The 17050-nt window shown below is 38.5% G+C and overlaps 1 protein-coding gene across 3 annotated transcripts in view; it reads left to right on the top strand.

Annotated features, from left to right (window-relative positions):
• The window catches only part of KITLG (KIT ligand), a 57870-nt gene extending 41051 nt beyond the window's left edge, over positions 1 to 16819 (top strand). Inside the window, exons 6-10 of one of the 3 annotated variants that reach the window (XM_072864864.1) lie at positions 834 to 929; positions 7660 to 7769; positions 8275 to 8351; positions 9857 to 9941; positions 12731 to 16819. In XM_072864864.1, coding sequence (XP_072720965.1) covers positions 834 to 929; positions 7660 to 7769; positions 8275 to 8351; positions 9857 to 9896 — 323 coding nt within the window. In that variant the 3' untranslated portion in view covers positions 9897 to 9941; positions 12731 to 16819. Of the gene's footprint in view, positions 1 to 833; positions 930 to 7638; positions 7770 to 8274; positions 8352 to 9856; positions 9942 to 12395; positions 12524 to 12730 lie in introns of those variants that run through there. The other 2 variants (XM_072864848.1, XM_072864856.1) reach the window with 2 other exon arrangements.
• The last annotated feature ends 231 nt before the right edge of the window (positions 16820 to 17050 follow it).

The following is a 17050-nucleotide window of genomic DNA, read 5'->3' as shown; positions in this document are numbered from 1 at the left end:
TTTTCCTTTGATTTCAGAGATGCTAAGGATCTGATGCTGCCTCCTTTTTACTGCCAGTTAAAATTACTACCAACACCAAAGCTTGTATTTCTGTTCTAAGTCGAGTTCTATCTGGCAGTAAAACTAGTGCCATTGTTCCTAGTGACATCATTCCTTAATATAATTCAAATAACCTCACAATACTCTGCTCTGTTTCTTTTAATCCCAAATATATCCTGGATCATCTTTTTACATTGTTCTTCTTATCTTCTGTTAATGCTCTATTTAATTTTTGTAAGGCAGTAAAGGAGCCTAAGATTGCACTACTGAAAGGATAGGAAGCTAGGACAAGCTGTAAATTGTAGCAGCCTCAAGTCACCTCCATATTCATCTCACCCCTCGTGAAAAGGGCCATGTTTACTTCATTTAAAATTTTTAACAAGCTCAAGTCAGGCTCCTGCAGTTCATTCTCATCCTTCCAGTAAATGGAGGTTTTCTATTCTCTTTTCTTTTACTCTCTCTAGTGACAGCTATTAGCTTTTTAATTAGGGCAATGTATCCGGTTGCACAGTTACACCAGTGGTAACTAGAAGTAGATCAGTGCCATAGCCTAAAAACTTGTTCAAAGCAATTGCTTTTCCAGAACAGCTATTCAGCAGCAGCTCAGTGTGTAGACACATCTGCCTCTTAATAAGACTGCCTTTTTTGGCTTAATCCACTTTATAAACAGCCCTGTAGCCAGATTTTTAAAACAACCCTATAGCCACATCAGAGTAGCCCTATACCCCATCATCTTATATAGAGGGAACTGTATTTTAAGTTACATAATGCTGACACACTCATTTTCTATTTAGATTCCAGAGTCGCTGTCACAAAAACATTTTTGTTTCCTCCTGTTGCTGCCAGCTCGCTTAGGAATGACAGCATTGGCAGTAACACTAGCAGTAACAGTAAGTACAAGTGATTGAATTAATATATGTGTCTCCATTTTGTTCTGGTAGCGGGTTGTTACGAGAGCTCAGAGGAAAAGAATGTCATTAATTGTGCAAATTAATGGGAAGTTACTTGTGCCTGATGGTGTACCATGTGTTTCTCAGCTGTCATACCAAAATGCAATGAATTTATCTAATCAAAATTTAGAGATGCTATCAAGTTACAATGATGTGACAGCTCTCTACAACTTGGAGAGGGCAGGGCTCTTCGTTTTGGCTGTCGTGAGGTCTCACTAGTCATATGGCCTCAGCAAACTTGGCTGTCCCAGACACCTCATTTTAACTCTCAGAAGAGGAAGTTGCTCCAAACGAAAAGAATACCTGCCCTAAATCAAGCTCAGGGTACTCACATGGACAAAGAGGTTAGCTGTACATTGCATTTTGAGAGTACGCTCAATCCCAAGCTTGACACCAAACTTGAAGACAGTCCCGTGTTTGCTTGCTGTAGTCACAGTAGGGCCAGCTCCACAGTCAGCATGCTTTCGCTTGAGGTCAAGGACAAAATCACTACATTTTTGGCAGGCTATAACCTTCTCTCTGGCATGGCCATCTCTGTGTTTCTCATCTGTCTTGGTCAGTGTATTATGTGACTGGTCACTGACAGATAAGAGAGCCCAGAATTGTTGCTGTAAGAGCCTCAACATTACGTGTCACGAGGTCAGAAGGGGTGTAGGAATCTGAGGTGCAGAGAAACCACAAAGTTTCAGAAGGCTTTTAGTGACGTCATGTACAACAAGGTGAATACTGTCTAGAGCTTTCCATGTGAGCAAAAGAAGGGGATTTTCCTTAGAGGTTTCTGAAATGGTGATTAAAGTTTAACCATGTTGTTGTTTCCCTTGTTTCTGCTTCCCGGACGCATCAGGATGACAATGTGTATCTTCTTTTACAATTTCGCCTTTTCACTTCACAAGCATCCATGTTATCTAAATGTGTGACGATGAAGTGTGTGGCTGGTACTCCTTGTGCTTAAGAAAACATGGGCAAGGAGGCAGCCTGATGTAGCCTGGTGGGCACAAAGGTAGCTCCTGACAGATACTACTAAGATTGAGTTTCTTCTCATGCTCCTTCTCTTGGGAATGTGTAATCTAGTTATTCTCTGGGTTTTTATCACCGTGCATGCTACTTCTTAGTCAGCTCACAGCTGCTGTCAGATTTGAAGCCCTTCCTGATTGCTTTCTAATTAAGAGAAGGTCTTAAGTCATTATTCTGCAGAACCCTCTGAGTAGAAGGTTGGAACATAAACTACCTCCAACTCCTGGCTGCCAGCCTGCCTCTCGGGAAAAGGGAAGTCTCACTGCCATAAATTCCTTGCCAAGAAGTCACAGAGCTGGCTGCAAATAACCTGATGAGCCCAGGGCCAATTATGAGGCACCAGGAGGGTGCTAAAGAGTGCATACCTGTCTCTCTGAGGTCTGAACATGTGATAATTTTTGCTGTCGCTGCTAGAGGAAAAATATTCAGCTGCAGTCTGAAGCAATGGGAATGGATCAAGGAGCCAAAAGAAAGACAGATAGATTACAGGAGCAGTTCAGATGAAAGGAGTTTGACCCAGTACAGTAACAGGAGGGGTGCTGGGCAGCACAGCAGAGTGTGGCACCTGTGTCTGTACTGTGGACAGGAGTACAGAAGCAGCTTTATTAATCTTGTTTTATAACTGGAACTGATAATCAAGTAGGAAAAAAGCCTAATTAAAATAATGCAGTAAGTCAAAGAAATTGCTTGGCTGGCCATATGCTGTACAGGTGTGTTTTAACTGATTGTCATTCTCTTAAGCAATTTATTGGAAAATTGGATATCAGTTAACAGCCTTATGTAGAAATGACATGAGGACGGCATGTCTGGGGCTTGGGACAGTTTGAACTCATAATCAGATTAAATTACATTAACTTGAACATTGGATGCTGACTGGTTACACTTCAGTTGTTTGGAGTTTTTTGCAGGGAAAGACCTGTGGCATCTTTATTGGCATCTCTGTCTTACTCCCTGAAAATGGTCTTCAGTACTGATTTTAGTTTTGACTTGGCTTTATTGCTGAGTAAGTTTTATTTTTTACTTAATCCCGACCTTCTTGGAAGGAACAATAATGAATAAACCTTATTACTTCCCATGTGAAGACTCCCCAGCACAGGGGACCCTGTCTGCTGGCTTCAGTACTGTTCTCAGAACAGCACCACTAGACTCAAATTTCAAACAGGAAAACATTTGGAGAAGAGGGGAAACCTGAAAAAAGCATGTCCAGAAACAAAGTACTGCTTTTTTTTTTTTTTTTAAAAATGACCCTCTTTAATTTTAAACAGTTTTAAATTGAGCAATTTAAAATTAATGGTTTCTAGACCATTTAGAAGCATTCACTGTTTGCAAAAGAACCCCTCCAGATAAATAATAAATTTTGAATCTATTAATGAAGTCTGTGTAGGCAGATGACTTGAACTGCTCTTAATTCTAAATTCAACTTAGACAAACCTGAAGTTCATCATCTAATAAAATCATTTGTGAAATAATTAGCATAGAAATTGTATAGAATATAAATTAGCTAAATTATGTTTTTTTCATGGTGTTGCTACGTTTGTTGAAAGAGTCATATTTCATGACTTAATTGTTATTACACAACAATAAAATTAAACTACTGTAATAGAGTAGAATCTTGACTAAATCTACACCAAAAGTCTTACCCCAACTAAGTGTAAAATGGGACAATTATCCTGTTCTAATTTTTTTTGAATGGCAATAGTGCTATTTTCATCCCTGTAGTATTGAGTGTAGATCTGTGGCATGTTCCCACTCCATCTTTTTCCCCATAAAATTCTCAAAACACCACCACCTCCAATTTAGGCTGGTTTGTTTTCTTCTCTTTGTGTTACATGACTGTAGTCCAATTTAAATTCCAATTAACTGTTAAAGTCCCAGTCTTATTGATATTTCTCTGGATGATTATACCATGCATAGTCTAGAGAATTCAGATGAGATGGTTCCTATGTAAAGAACAAGTGTCAGGATAAGGAGTCTTGAGCCCTGATCTCTTCTTTCAGTGGTTGAGCCAAACAATAAATAGTAGTCTTTTTTTTTTCCCCCATCAGATGAATCTCATGTTGCTCTGATTAAAGCTTGAACTTACTAGCTGTTGCTAACACTTCTCACTCAGTTTAGTGCCGTGGTATTGTTTATATTTTCATGGAAAGTTCAGTGTTGCTTTCTTCCATTTTTGTCTATGATTTCCTCACAATAATTTAGCTTTATTATTCAGTACTGAACAGCTCAAAGAACATGTAAACACAGAGATCTCTATAACTGTTTTTAGGAAGAAGGCCTACTTTTATAATTAAGCAAAGAATACCATAGTTTAATTCAGTAATTGCACAACAATTTGAAAATGTTCACCCATGGCTTAATGCAATTGCTGTTGCCTTCTGTGCCTTTGTTCCTTTGTTCCAACTTTATAGTTAATGGAAAACCCCAATGAACAGGTGAGAGCTGCTCTGCATTTTTATAGATAAGATCTTGTGGTAATTGTATTGGAGCTGAGCGGAGGTAAACTGAAAATTCCTTTGAGACATATATGGGAAAAAAATCGAGCCAGTGCTTGGAATCATAATTGGTTGCTAAACCTACACACATGGCTCAAGGTGCAGAGCAGCTCAGTACCTTCATTGTGTAGCTGAGTGGCTTATAATGTAAATATATTTTGTTCACAGCTTAATATCCCAATGTCCATGAAGACTACACATAAATCTACATCAGATGAGCTCACTTCCTAAGGGTTTCTTCCATAAGGTGCAGAGTGAAAGCTCTGAGAGGTGCTGGCCTGCTTCCCTTTTGCACCTTGCTGGATAGAGTCTATTTTAAGTGAATAATACACTAACTGCAAAGCCAGCAGTTCCTCTGGCATTGCCCAAGGAGTTCACAAAGTTATTGCTACACCTTGTTCCTCCTATTCCTTCTCCTACTCTGCCTCTACAGCTGCTGGGAGTGGGAATCTTTCCATGTAGAGCTCTTAAGTTTCTAACAGAGGAAAAGGTCCCTGTGGAAGCAATAAAAACCTCTTGGCAGCCAGCTCGCTTTCCTTATCTCCCTTTTCTTCATTAGGACACAGGTCCCCAGGAGTTTCTCCAGACTGAAAATTCTCCAACCTGTTCTGTTTTAGATGTTACTATAAATAAAAAGCACATGAAGAAACCTGCCATGACTCATTTCATTCTCTCCAGATCTTTCAAGAGACTTTTTTCTGGACTTGAAAGTGAAATTAAATAATCTGTTGTTGTTTGCTTTTTAAGGTAGTTATGGATTACTTAACTTTCATATTAATTCATACACTATCAAGTTATGAAAAAAAATGTATTGTCATTTTTAAAAGGTAGGCTGGGGAGGGTGTCACAATTTGACCGTATTTAGGCTCTGTCCCTGGGTTGCAGGTCCCCACATGGAAAGCTAATTATGAATTCCTTTCAGCTTTCCATAGATGCTGAAGAAAGCATCTGCATTGGAGATATCTTCTCAGAAATCAGGTTTTTCCACTTTTAGATACCTTATTGTAAAGGGAGCTCTTCTGTTGTCTAAGACTCTCTAAAGTTTGTGGAAAATAATGGTAAAAATGAGGGTGCTAGACTATCACTGATCACCTGGCATACAGAACATTTCTGTAGAAGTTCATGTAAAAATCAGCATGCCTGCCATGACATGCTGCCCAGGATTGCAGAGTAAGCAGAGGATTTTTGAGGTTATACACTCTACCATAACATGTTATAAAATAAATTATGCTCTATATGACCTGAAGGGTTTTTCCTTTGATATTTATTTCACTTTTCCATTTTTTCTGAAGTTTGCAGGGCAGAATCCAGAAAACCTGACCATCCCTGTAGGATTTACATAATTCAGTTGTATAACTCAGCGGTCTCTCACTGGGAAGAATGGCTAATGGTATTTGGCAAATCAGTGTTCCATTTTTCTTGAGTAGAGCACAGGAGCAATATAGGAATTTTCTTCTGAGAATATGCTGAGAATACAACTCAGATGAAGTAATGACAGGAATTTTTTTTGAGATGTTCAGGCTGGCTCTACCCCACTTGAGTTTGTCCCAATTTCTTAAAGGTCAGTTCTTCAAGTGAACCTCCTCTATGCCTAATCTGGGGCAGATGGTTTGAAAAAAGATATGCCTCTCCAGTTAATTGCTACTCTTGGTTTTAATGGCCAAGCAGACAGGGACAGACTAATCAATAGCCTCTTTTCTTCAGCTGATGTTCACCTCTGTAGAACTTTGTCTGCTATCTTTCCCTTCTCCTCTGTAGACAGATTTCTTTCACGGTAAGCTAGCATCAGTTCTGCTTGACCAATGTTTCATTTTAGTGTGCCAAGTCTACCAGATGTAAGTAAAATTCAAGTCCCTATAGTCATAACCTAGAGTTTGTAAACAGTGTATGAGATGATAGAGAGATATATGTAGTATATGAGTAATAAGATACAGACTTTTTATTTTCTTACTTTTTAGTTCTGTCTACCATGACTCTAGAAAACACAGATGAATTTCAGAGATAAAAAGAACATTTGTGTAAAAACTTGCAAAATGTCAAGCAGAAAATCTCAGAGAGTTGAAAATGAATTGCTAGTTAATTATGAGAATGCTCCTTTCTAAACTAAAGTATTTTCTTAGAGGCTGTTTGATAATGTACTAAATGCACATTGCTTGACCCAGTATGTCATACCATACGTGCTTAGACATTTGCTATTTGCATGAGTCATACAAATTTCTGGAGCTATCAGTCCATTTTCATTTCTGTATCTAATCACCTACACTTTTCCAGTGCTTACAGTTTGGTTCTTTTCCTGTTCACCCACCATTCGAGCTGCAGACTTGAAATTAACCAAAACTGGATAGATGGTGTCTAAACTAGCAGTCTTCTGTGGCTCACTTTGCATTTCAGAAGGTGGATCCCAGGGTGACTCCGTAGGACTTTTCACATCCTGCTCTTGATTAAATAACTGGAGGGCCACATTTTAGTCTCAGCATGCATACAGCTCCCTGTGAGGGGAATGGAATTGCTTATGTACATAAAAGACTAGGATTGGGGCTCTTCCGTATAAAATGTATGAAAGCTATCAAGAAATGGTAGCAACAAAATAACACACAGCTAGACTTCAAGCTACAAGGGTTTGATCTTACTGAAGTCAGCGGGACCTTTCTAGGCAGACATTAGAAGTGAAGTCAGGCTTATTTTGTTAAATTAACCTCCCTCGAGAGGCCTCATATTGGTCGTTTATTAGTGGCAAAGTGTCTATCTGCAGTCAGTGGGATATGTCTTATGGAACGTAAGCAAATGCATGAAGTGACAGATATATTCTCCTCCAAAGAATTACTACTTTGTGTTACAAAATAAGACCTTTAAAATTGAGAAACCCAAAACTTTGAAGTGTGGGAAAGAGAAAATCCTCTACAAATGCCAAAAAGAGAATTAGTGTTGGAACTATTCAACACAGCTGTTTCAGAAATGCGAGGAGCATCCTTGTGGTCAAAAATTTCCTGTGAGATTTTGTATGAAGCGCACCTCATGTACACAGCACTTTGAAGTATCTGTTCTGCTATTTAAGATGCTGTTATGTAGGTGGTGCATAAAAGTGCTCTTGCTAATAGTGTTGCCCTGAAGCTGGTTTTCTGCTATAAATCTGTCTCCACTAGTAAGAACATCTGTAATTACAGAAGAGGTACTTGGCTTCATTAGCAGCTCCAGCCTGCAAGGGATCAGCATAGCACTGGCATCATTGCTGTCTCTTCTTATTGGCTTTATTTTGGGAGCCATATACTGGAAGGTAAGAAATATTTCATTTAATTGTTTACATAGTGATACTACATGTCTTAGCTATGAGGAGGCAGGAAGAACAGAACCATTCTGCATTTGAAAGCAAGAGACGTCTCTTTTGATCTTCACTGAACTGCGCAAAATGCAAATGTAAATCTATCTTGTCAAATTCTTGAATTCCACCACCAAAGTGCAAATCCTGTCTTACCACCATGATAGCTGACTAATTGGAAATTAAAAACATGGGATTCCCCCAATTTCCCAGTTCTTCTACTGTTCTTCTTGAGAAGAGGATTATTTTGCTTTTACCCCTTGTGCCCCTGCCTACAATACAAAGGCTTTGATAGTAAAATTATACCAGTAGCAGGTGCGTGTTAGATGACAAGATTTGGCCTACATTTTGCAAGATGACTTTGATATTGAAAATCTGAAGCAAACTGAAACATACAACAATTGTTTAGGGAGTTGTTAAAGACAGCTTTAGAATATTTATATTTAATGCATTTTCTTCCTAGAAAACACATCCCAAATCCAGACCAGAAAGTGATGAAACTACACAGTGTCATGACTGTCAAGAAGAAAATGAGATAAGGTATATTATTTTACTTTATATACATATATACAAATGTAAGTTTATCTTTGACAGCTACTTCCTGAAGGTTTCTCTCTAGCTTTAAGACAAACACAAAAAAATTCAAACACAGGGTCTTGCTGTAGAGGCAAAATGTGTGCTTAGGGTGTGTCCTTTAAAGGACCTCCTAGTGTAAATATAAAAATTGATATGGAGGAGAACTCTGTATACAAAATTTTATTAACAGGACATTACCTTTACTTTATTTGTCCTTACTCCCACTGTGACAAAGGATTGCTGAGAGCTATAGGGGAAGCAACAAAAAAAAGTGAATTTTGTCATTTGCTGTGTGGTATGATGATAGGTTGATATTATGTAAATAAATAGAAAACAGTGTCTTCCTAGCTGTGCTTCTAAATAGTTTGAAATATTTTTTACATTAAAATTTTTTATGTTCTTTCACTTTTTTATATTCCCCAGGGTATGTATATATAAGCATCTATGTTTTCCGGGGTTTTTTTCATTTTCATGGAAAGCTAATGAGAACTCATTCAAATGATCATAACTTCATAAGGTCATCCTGAAATGATTCACGGCTCTATTCGTACTTAAACACTGCTTTATCTGATTTTTAAACAGAAAAAAATCTGTGTAACTCAGTCAATCAAATATATGTTAGAAATAACAGTTGAAGACATTCAAACTTGCTTGGACATGACTTGGGCAAAGAAATCTGTGAAATTCAGAAAAGGACTTAGGGATATTTTAAGTTAGAATAGTTCATGCTAAAGCATTTTGAGAGTGTTATTTAACCTCTCAACAGGATGTTTGGTCAAATTTTAACTATGAGGGATTAAGGGAAAGATCTGATGCAGATGGCAGAAGGACATATCCTGTAGGCTTCTCACACTGTTTGAAATGCCTGTAGGCTGCCCACTGTTGAAGGCAGGAATAGGCGAGGTTCTGATCTAGCAGTTTTGGTCACAGGAGCTGAAATTTTCAGTGTTTAAACTTTCTAGAATAATACATTCTTATAACAAATTTTCTTCATGTACAGTACATAGAATGGAAGACTGTGTATTCACCAAGTATATTAGCTGCTACAAATAACGCGTCCTGCACCTCATCCTCACAGGTATTAAAACTCATGAAATGAAACGTGCATCTTCCTTTTAACTTCACAGGAAATATAAAACAGTGCTTTATAGGAGGAAAACAGGAAAAGAGGAAAGAGGAAACAGAACAATTAGTTAAATGCAAGAGATGGCCTTAACAGGAAATTTAAGCAGGTTACATTCTCCATCAGACGTCTTCTTAAATAGATGGCATATGTTTTTTTCTCCCTCTTCCCTGAGAAATTTGTAATATTCCTCTATAAGTAGGAAGACCTATTAGAAAACACAAATTCTAATAATTTGGATTCCCTTTTATTACATATGAATTTTTTTATTGTAACTAACTGATAAAACCTTCCATTCTGTTTCCTTGAAATACTAGCACTGTAGTAATAAAGTACCTTTTTTCAGTATGTTGCAGCAAAAAGAAAAAGAACATCTACAAGTGTAGCTGTTGCTGTTTTCTCCCTCAACACTGTTACTGTTTCGTGTACTGGTAAGTTGTTACGGTTGAGAGTCTTACCATAGGCTTAACAACTTTTAGCTGCTGAAATATAAAGTGATTCAGAGTCCATTTTGGGAAAAAAAAAAACCAAAACTTGTTATCAGTAGGCTTTGTTTGTACCTAAGATCTTTAGCTGCTAATGTAATTAATCCTGTATTATTAATTTAGGCATTTGACTTTTAACCTGAATGTTACAAAATGAAATATGTCAGAATTCCAAAATGAAGGACAGCTGCTGCTTCTCCTTTTTTGGCGTGAAGTCTTCAGCTGTTGTCCTACAGCTGTTTCAAAGTAGCATGACCTAAAAACCACAATCCTTAAACTAGCAGGTGAGTGTAGGAGAACAGGCCAAGTAGAGCTGAGCTTCTACAGAGCTGAGCTTTACACCACTTAGACATTCACAAGTCTATGGGCCCTGATGAGATCCACCCAAGAGTACTGAAGGAACTGGCAGATGTGCTCACCAAGCCCCTTTCCATCATTTACCAGCAGTCCTGGCTAACTGGGGAGGTCCCAGTTGACTGGAGATTAGCGAATGTGACACCCATCTACAAGAAGGGCTGGAAGGAGGACCCGGGGAACTACAGGCCTGTCAGCCTGACCTCGGTACCGGGGAAGCTGATGGAGCAGATCATCCTGAGTGCCATCACACGGCATGTAGAGGATAACCAAGAGATCAAGCCCAGCCAGCATGGGTTTAGGAAAGGCAGGTCCTGCTTGACCAACCTGATCTCCTTCTACGACAAGGTGACCCGCCTAATGGATGAGGGGAAGGCTGTGGATGTTGTCTATCTAGACTTTAGTAAAGCCTTTGACACAGTTTCCCACAGCATTCTCCTGGAGAAATTGGCTGCTCATGGCTTGGATGGGTGTACTCTTCGCTGGGTAAAGAACTGGCTGGATGGCCAGGCCCAAAGAGTGGTGGTGAATGGAGTTAAATCCAGTTGGCAGCCTGTCACAAGCGGTGTTCCCCAGGGCTCTGTGTTGGGGCCAGTCCTGTTTAATATCTTTATCAGTGATCTGGACAAAGGGATTGAGTGCACCCTCAGTAAGTTTGCAGACGACACCAAGTTGTGCAGGAGTGTTGATCTGCTTGAGGGGAGGAAGGCTCTACAGAGGGACCTGGACAGGCTGGATCAATGGCTGGGGCCAATTGTATGAGGTTCAACAGGGCTAAGTGCAAGGTCCTGCACTTGGGTCACAACAACCCCATGCAACGCTACAGGCTTGGGGAAGAGTGGCTGGAAAACTGCCCAGCAGGGAAGGACCTGGGACTGTTGGCTGACAGCTGCCTGAATATGAGCTAGCAGTGTGCTCAGGTGGCCAAGAAGGCCAATGGCATCCTGGCTTGTATCAGGAATAGTGTGGCCAGCAGGACTAGGGAAGTGATTGTGCCCCTGTACTCAGCACTGGTGAGGCCGCACCTTGAATACCGTGTTCAGTTTTGGGCCCCTCACTACAAGAGAGACATTGAGGTGCTGGAGCATGTGCAGAAAAGGGCAACGAAGCTGGTGAAGGGTCTGGAGAACAAGTCTTATGAGGAGCGGCTGAGGGAACTGGAATTGTTTAGCCTGGAGAAAAGGAGGCTGAGGGGAGACCTTATTGCTCATTACAACTACCTGAAAGGAGGTTGTAGAGAGGTGGGGGTCGGTCTCTTCTCCCAGGTAACAAGTGATAGAATGAGAGGAAATGGCCTCAAGTTGTGCCAGGGGAGGTTTAGACTGGATATTAGGAAATTCTATTTCACTGAAAGGGTTATCAAGCATTGGAACAGGCTGTCCAGGGAAGTGGTTGAGTCACCATCCCTGGAGGTATTTAAAAGACGTTTGGATGAGGTGCTTAGGGACATGGTGTAGTGGTGGTCTTGGTAGTGTTAGGTTTACGGTTGGACTCAATGATCTTAAAGGTCTTTTCCAACCTATACGATTCTGTGATTCTGTGATTCTATTAATTGTTGTTTACTCAGCACAGTTTGCAGTCTCTGTAGCCTTATCAGATACATCACTCTTGCTTTAGTATGTAAGAGCAAGGAGCAAAGGTGAGTGAGCTTTCTCGGTCCCAGCTGTCCTCTCCAGAACAGTGCACATCTCTGGCAAGGGGGTTCTTACCACAGGAGTTGTGCTGTACTTAACCCACGGCATCTCTGGCAAGGGTCTGGAAGATTCAGGCAGCGCTGAATGCTTCATTTTATTGCGTGGGTGGAAAGAGCAGCGTAAGAGTATAACAGGCAATCCAGGTTTTACAGTTTATCCTGTAGCAGTCACACTCAGGTGTATTCCAGAATGTTTGTTGTGATCTTGTTATCTACAACTTGAGAGATTTCCAGCATCCTTAACTGCTTTGTTCTAACATCTGCTCACTGAGAAGGGAAATTGTCACTGCATTGGACAAGTCATTTGATTTTTGAAAAGATTTTTCAACTCGGTTTGATATTGGCTTGTCTAGATGACTTCAAAGGGAAGTTTACTGCCAGAGATCACCAGATACCAAAATACACAAACATAAGAGTTCTGTAAAACCAAGAGAGTTGTTTCATCACCACAGATGACATCAATGAGCTTTTGCAGGCAAGTGTGTTCTTGGACCAGGAAAGTACATCTTACAACAGTAATTTTTGTTTCAGAATGAAGGAATGTCTATGCAAGTGTCGTTTAATTTATCTATTCCCAAAATTATAAGAAAAAATGTCTATGTTATATGTCTGTGAAAAGCTCTACTGTTTAGTAATACAGAGAGGAAAACTAAACAGCAAAATTATAATTTCTGTTTTTTCTCCTCAGGCAGGTAACAGTTCCATGTTCGCTTCATAAATGAAGCAGCTTTAAGCACATTCGTATTCCTTCTGGAGTGACAGACTGAGTCTGCATCTGTTGTTGCTGCCCATGACTCCATAGACATGATATAGAAATGAGGACAATTTGTGTTTGTTACTGTGAAACCAACACTGAATTGAACAACGACAAGAAGAGTGTGCACTTAGCAGGACTGTATCTCATGTGAATATCTACTTTGTGTGGCATTTGGGGATTTTTAATTGCATTAATACTTGCAGCAGACTCTGACAAACAAAGTACATGTCCTGAACAAAAAGCATCTTTCAAATGCCTCCAACTATGTGTAATCATTGAAAATCATAAATACATTTGCATCCTTAATTTAAGTTCTGTGTCCTCTACTTTACCTTGGTGTCTTCAGATGGAGTTCTCTGAACTGACAGAAAATGCAGAAATGGATACAGATAACATACTCTTCAATATTGTATATAAAACTTGAAAGCAAAGTCCTGCTATGGACCCGTGTTCTAGCATTTTACTTATAAGGAGCTGTGTTTATGCCTCGCAAAGGTCATGTGTACAGCAACATGTGGTCTCTGTCGGGTGCCAGGTGGCTGGTTGCCCACCCCAGAAAGCCTCAAGAATTCATCAGCGTTGGTGGTCTCTGTTCAGGAGAAGCAAATACTGGATGAAGACAAAGTAAACAGGAGGTGAATGTACCTCATGGAGCTTCGAAGCATTAAGAGTAACTGCTGGGTATGTGAACACTGGTGAAATTTCCAGCCATGCCAAGGGAAGGGAGAGTAAAGAGTCTGAATCGCGTTCAAACATCAGAATAAAGACAAACCTATTACATGCATTTTAAATGCTGAAGATGCATGCCATTAATACCTTGTCTTTAAATGTAGAGCATAGAAAAGCTGAAAGATCCTGAGAGTGTATTTAGCTTTTACTTACATCAGCTGTAAGTAGTGTTTGCATTGTGTTTTAAATGATTAGTAAGCTTTAATATCCTGGCATTCTCCACTCCTAAAGTTAATTCTCTCGAAACAAAAGAGAAAGGCTTTATTTCCCACTTGTCTTCTGCATCTGTTGCTGTTATAGCATCCATGGAATCTGTACAGGACTGATGTACAGACATGCACTTTCAAGTAAATCCTAAAAATACCATGGTAAAAGTTACAAGTGTAGTTGTGCATCTTTTCATCCTGGCTCTTTCCAAACAATGGCTATGAATTATTTATCTGTATTAGGGGTTTGTACTTCAGAAGGTAAAGGTGGCTCACTTCAGATGACAAACTGTCATCTCTCATCAAACTGACCAGGTCAGCAAGAGCTTTAGTTTAAGTAACTTGAAAACTTAAAAAAAAAAACAAAAAAACAACAAAAAACCACCCTTTTAATGTTTTGCATAAAGTTGGAGTTTTCTTTAAAGTATATGGTTACTTAATTTTTTAAGAATTCTTATAGAAATTTTAATCATCTGCTGAATTTTCTGGGAACATGCATAAATAGAATATGACATACATATAGTATATACGTGTGTGTGTGTGTGTATTATTGGTAAAACTGATTCATCTTGCATACTTACCAAAAAGAAAAAAAAAATCAAAACCTTACTATGTTTGATGACAGAGTTTATGTGTGCATGTGGCCACTCCGCATGGAATTTTGACCCTACTGAGATTAATGTCAAAACTTCTCATTAATTCACTGATACAAGGATTTGATCATGGGGAACTATTTTTTAGTTATACTGAGGCTTTTTTGCACTTCTTGGGTGTCAGAAAAGGGTCCTCAAGTCCTTCTCAGCTGGTAGAAATTAGCATAGTGCCATTAATATTAACAGAGCTTTGGGGTTTGCATCATCTGAGGAACTTCTCTTAGACTAGATCAAAAAAAGATTAATGTGAGAATTAGGCCTTCATTTTTATTCAGAAGATGCTGGAGCACTCACCGCTTAATAAGAAATAATCAAGGTTGCTCATCCCTTCTAAAAAGCAAGTGCATTGCAAATTTTAGCTCTGGAAAAATCAAATAACAGACTTCCCCATCTGCAGCTCAGTCTCATTTGACATTGCATGGTTCTTTACTCACAAAGCCCTCAGACTTTGTGTTTCAAATTTATTTAAGAGTTACCCTGAAAGAAATGTCAGCATGACCTAATTGATGGGAAATTTGCACCTTATTGGTAATGCGGAGAATAACTGCGTATTGATTTTGACAGAACAGAAAAGTATCCAGAGTAAATGGAAGCAATTATTCTTATGCATTTTACAAAAACCTTAAATACTTCATGTTGCTATACAATATGTTCTCTAAGCAAGCTTATGCATTTGAAGTTTTACAGTATTTTTCTTAGATTCAGTTAAACAAAAATCTTGTATTTATTAATGGTCTTTGTTCATAAGAATGTTAGTTTTCGTAAATGCATTTTTGCCAGAAAATCAAATACACAATAACATTGCACATTGGTGTGCCCCAAATGATACTTTGATATTGAAAATGCACGATGTTTTAGGCTCCTTAGTCTACTGGTCAATACTAAAGAAAATATCAGCTGCAAATTGAAACATGCATTAAACCAAGATAGACTGCTGCAAAATGTTCATCTTCCAAGAGTAACATCTTAAAATGGTAGCTAAGTCACTTTCAAATAATGTCAGAATCTTTAATCTCTTCCATGGAGCAAGGCAAATTTAAGGCTAAATGAGAACAGAAAGAAAATTCATGTATAAACCTTCCAAGTTCACATCACAAACATTGTTCTTTGAATATGCACCAAAGTAGTACGACACATGGAGTAGCAGAACTGTTGCTGGAGCTCATGGTTTTCCTGTTCTTCTCACACACTTTTGAGAGATCTGAACAAAACATTGGGTGTTCTCAATCATTTTGCAAAGCAGAAGTACACTTCTAGACATTCGTGGGTACAGTGGATGGCATGGCACTTGGAAATGTGATCGTGAAATTATTTGAAAATTTCTGTGCCCAGTTTGTCAACCCATTGAGGAGTCCCTTACTTCAGATGTAGTGAAATTTTGAAAGACTACTGACTTGTGAGACATCTTTGAAATCAATGGAAATATAAGTTACTGTTCAGTGGGAGTAGTGATGGCAGAAATAGTCCTTTAATTGCTTCTTTATCCAGTTGTAAGCTATTTAACTTCTGAAAAGTGATTGGTTTTCCAGTCTTCTTTTTGGGTAGACACAGCCCATGCATTAACACAGTTAGAAAATGAACGCCCTTTCTCTTAAAATGAAATTGGGGAAAAGCAAGTGTTGTATTTTTTATACAAAAGTCAACCAAATTTGGTTTTCAGATATCTGTGGTTTTGTGAGAAACTAACCTTTTTAGGTTTCCTTTGGAGTAGTTAAACATTGCATGCAATTAATAGTGGCCTTGTGAGAATAAAAAGCAGATAGTGATATACTGAGTAACTCAATGTGTTACTTTAGATGTGTGTTTACTTGAATAAATTAATGGTACTTATTTCATCACAAGGTCATTTTATAAGTAAGCTTATAAAATATGCTATACTATGGAGTATGTGTACAACCTGCACATTGTTTAGATTCTGATGTTCACCAGCTGTTTTCTCTGTTGCTCTCTCTTTGTAATACACTGAAACTGTTCAGTATACACAATACAACTACTAAATTGAAAAGCTAACTGTATATATAAAACACAGATATTTTGAGTTAGATTTACATTTAAGAATTATCCAACTTTCTTCAATTCAGGAATCTGATTCAACTGTCTATTAAATGCAGACCTACAGTAATGGTGGCATGTTGCTATTATGTTATCAAATTGATGGAACGCGGAAACTTCAGACTCTTTAGTGATAGAGACACAGACATTTGCTGGTTGTATCATGGGCAAATTCATTTATTTCAATGTAAATGTCAGCACAATCTTGCATAGTTACATTCTGACTGAAGGTAATCAACAAGGTTTATAAAATGTGATGTGTATGTATATATGTGTCCTCTTAAAGATAGATGTTTTCCCTGATCCTTTTTTATACCAGTTCAAATTTGGAATTTACATTATATACATATACTTTATTGTTCTAAATAAAGATATTATGCACTGCCAAATAATTAATGTATTGCTTTGTGTCAGTCCTGTTTAAGACCTTTTTTTAAGTCCTGTAATCTCCTGGAATAATTTTCTGCCAGAATGTATGCTACTAGATGCAGACTCCTTCATAATACATTTCATTTCTTAATCATGCATTTTGATATGTCCTCATTATCAGCCTCTGGTGCTGATCCATAGTGTATCTGTGATTATGAAAATTATTCCAGCTTCAGAATTAA

The sequence above is a fragment of the Ciconia boyciana genome, chromosome 1 (assembly GCF_034638445.1).
Source record: "Ciconia boyciana chromosome 1, ASM3463844v1, whole genome shotgun sequence".
Lineage (NCBI taxonomy): Eukaryota > Metazoa > Chordata > Aves > Ciconiiformes > Ciconiidae > Ciconia > Ciconia boyciana.
Note: the sequence above shows the minus strand (reverse complement) of the source record. Positions and strands in the feature narration are given on the sequence as shown.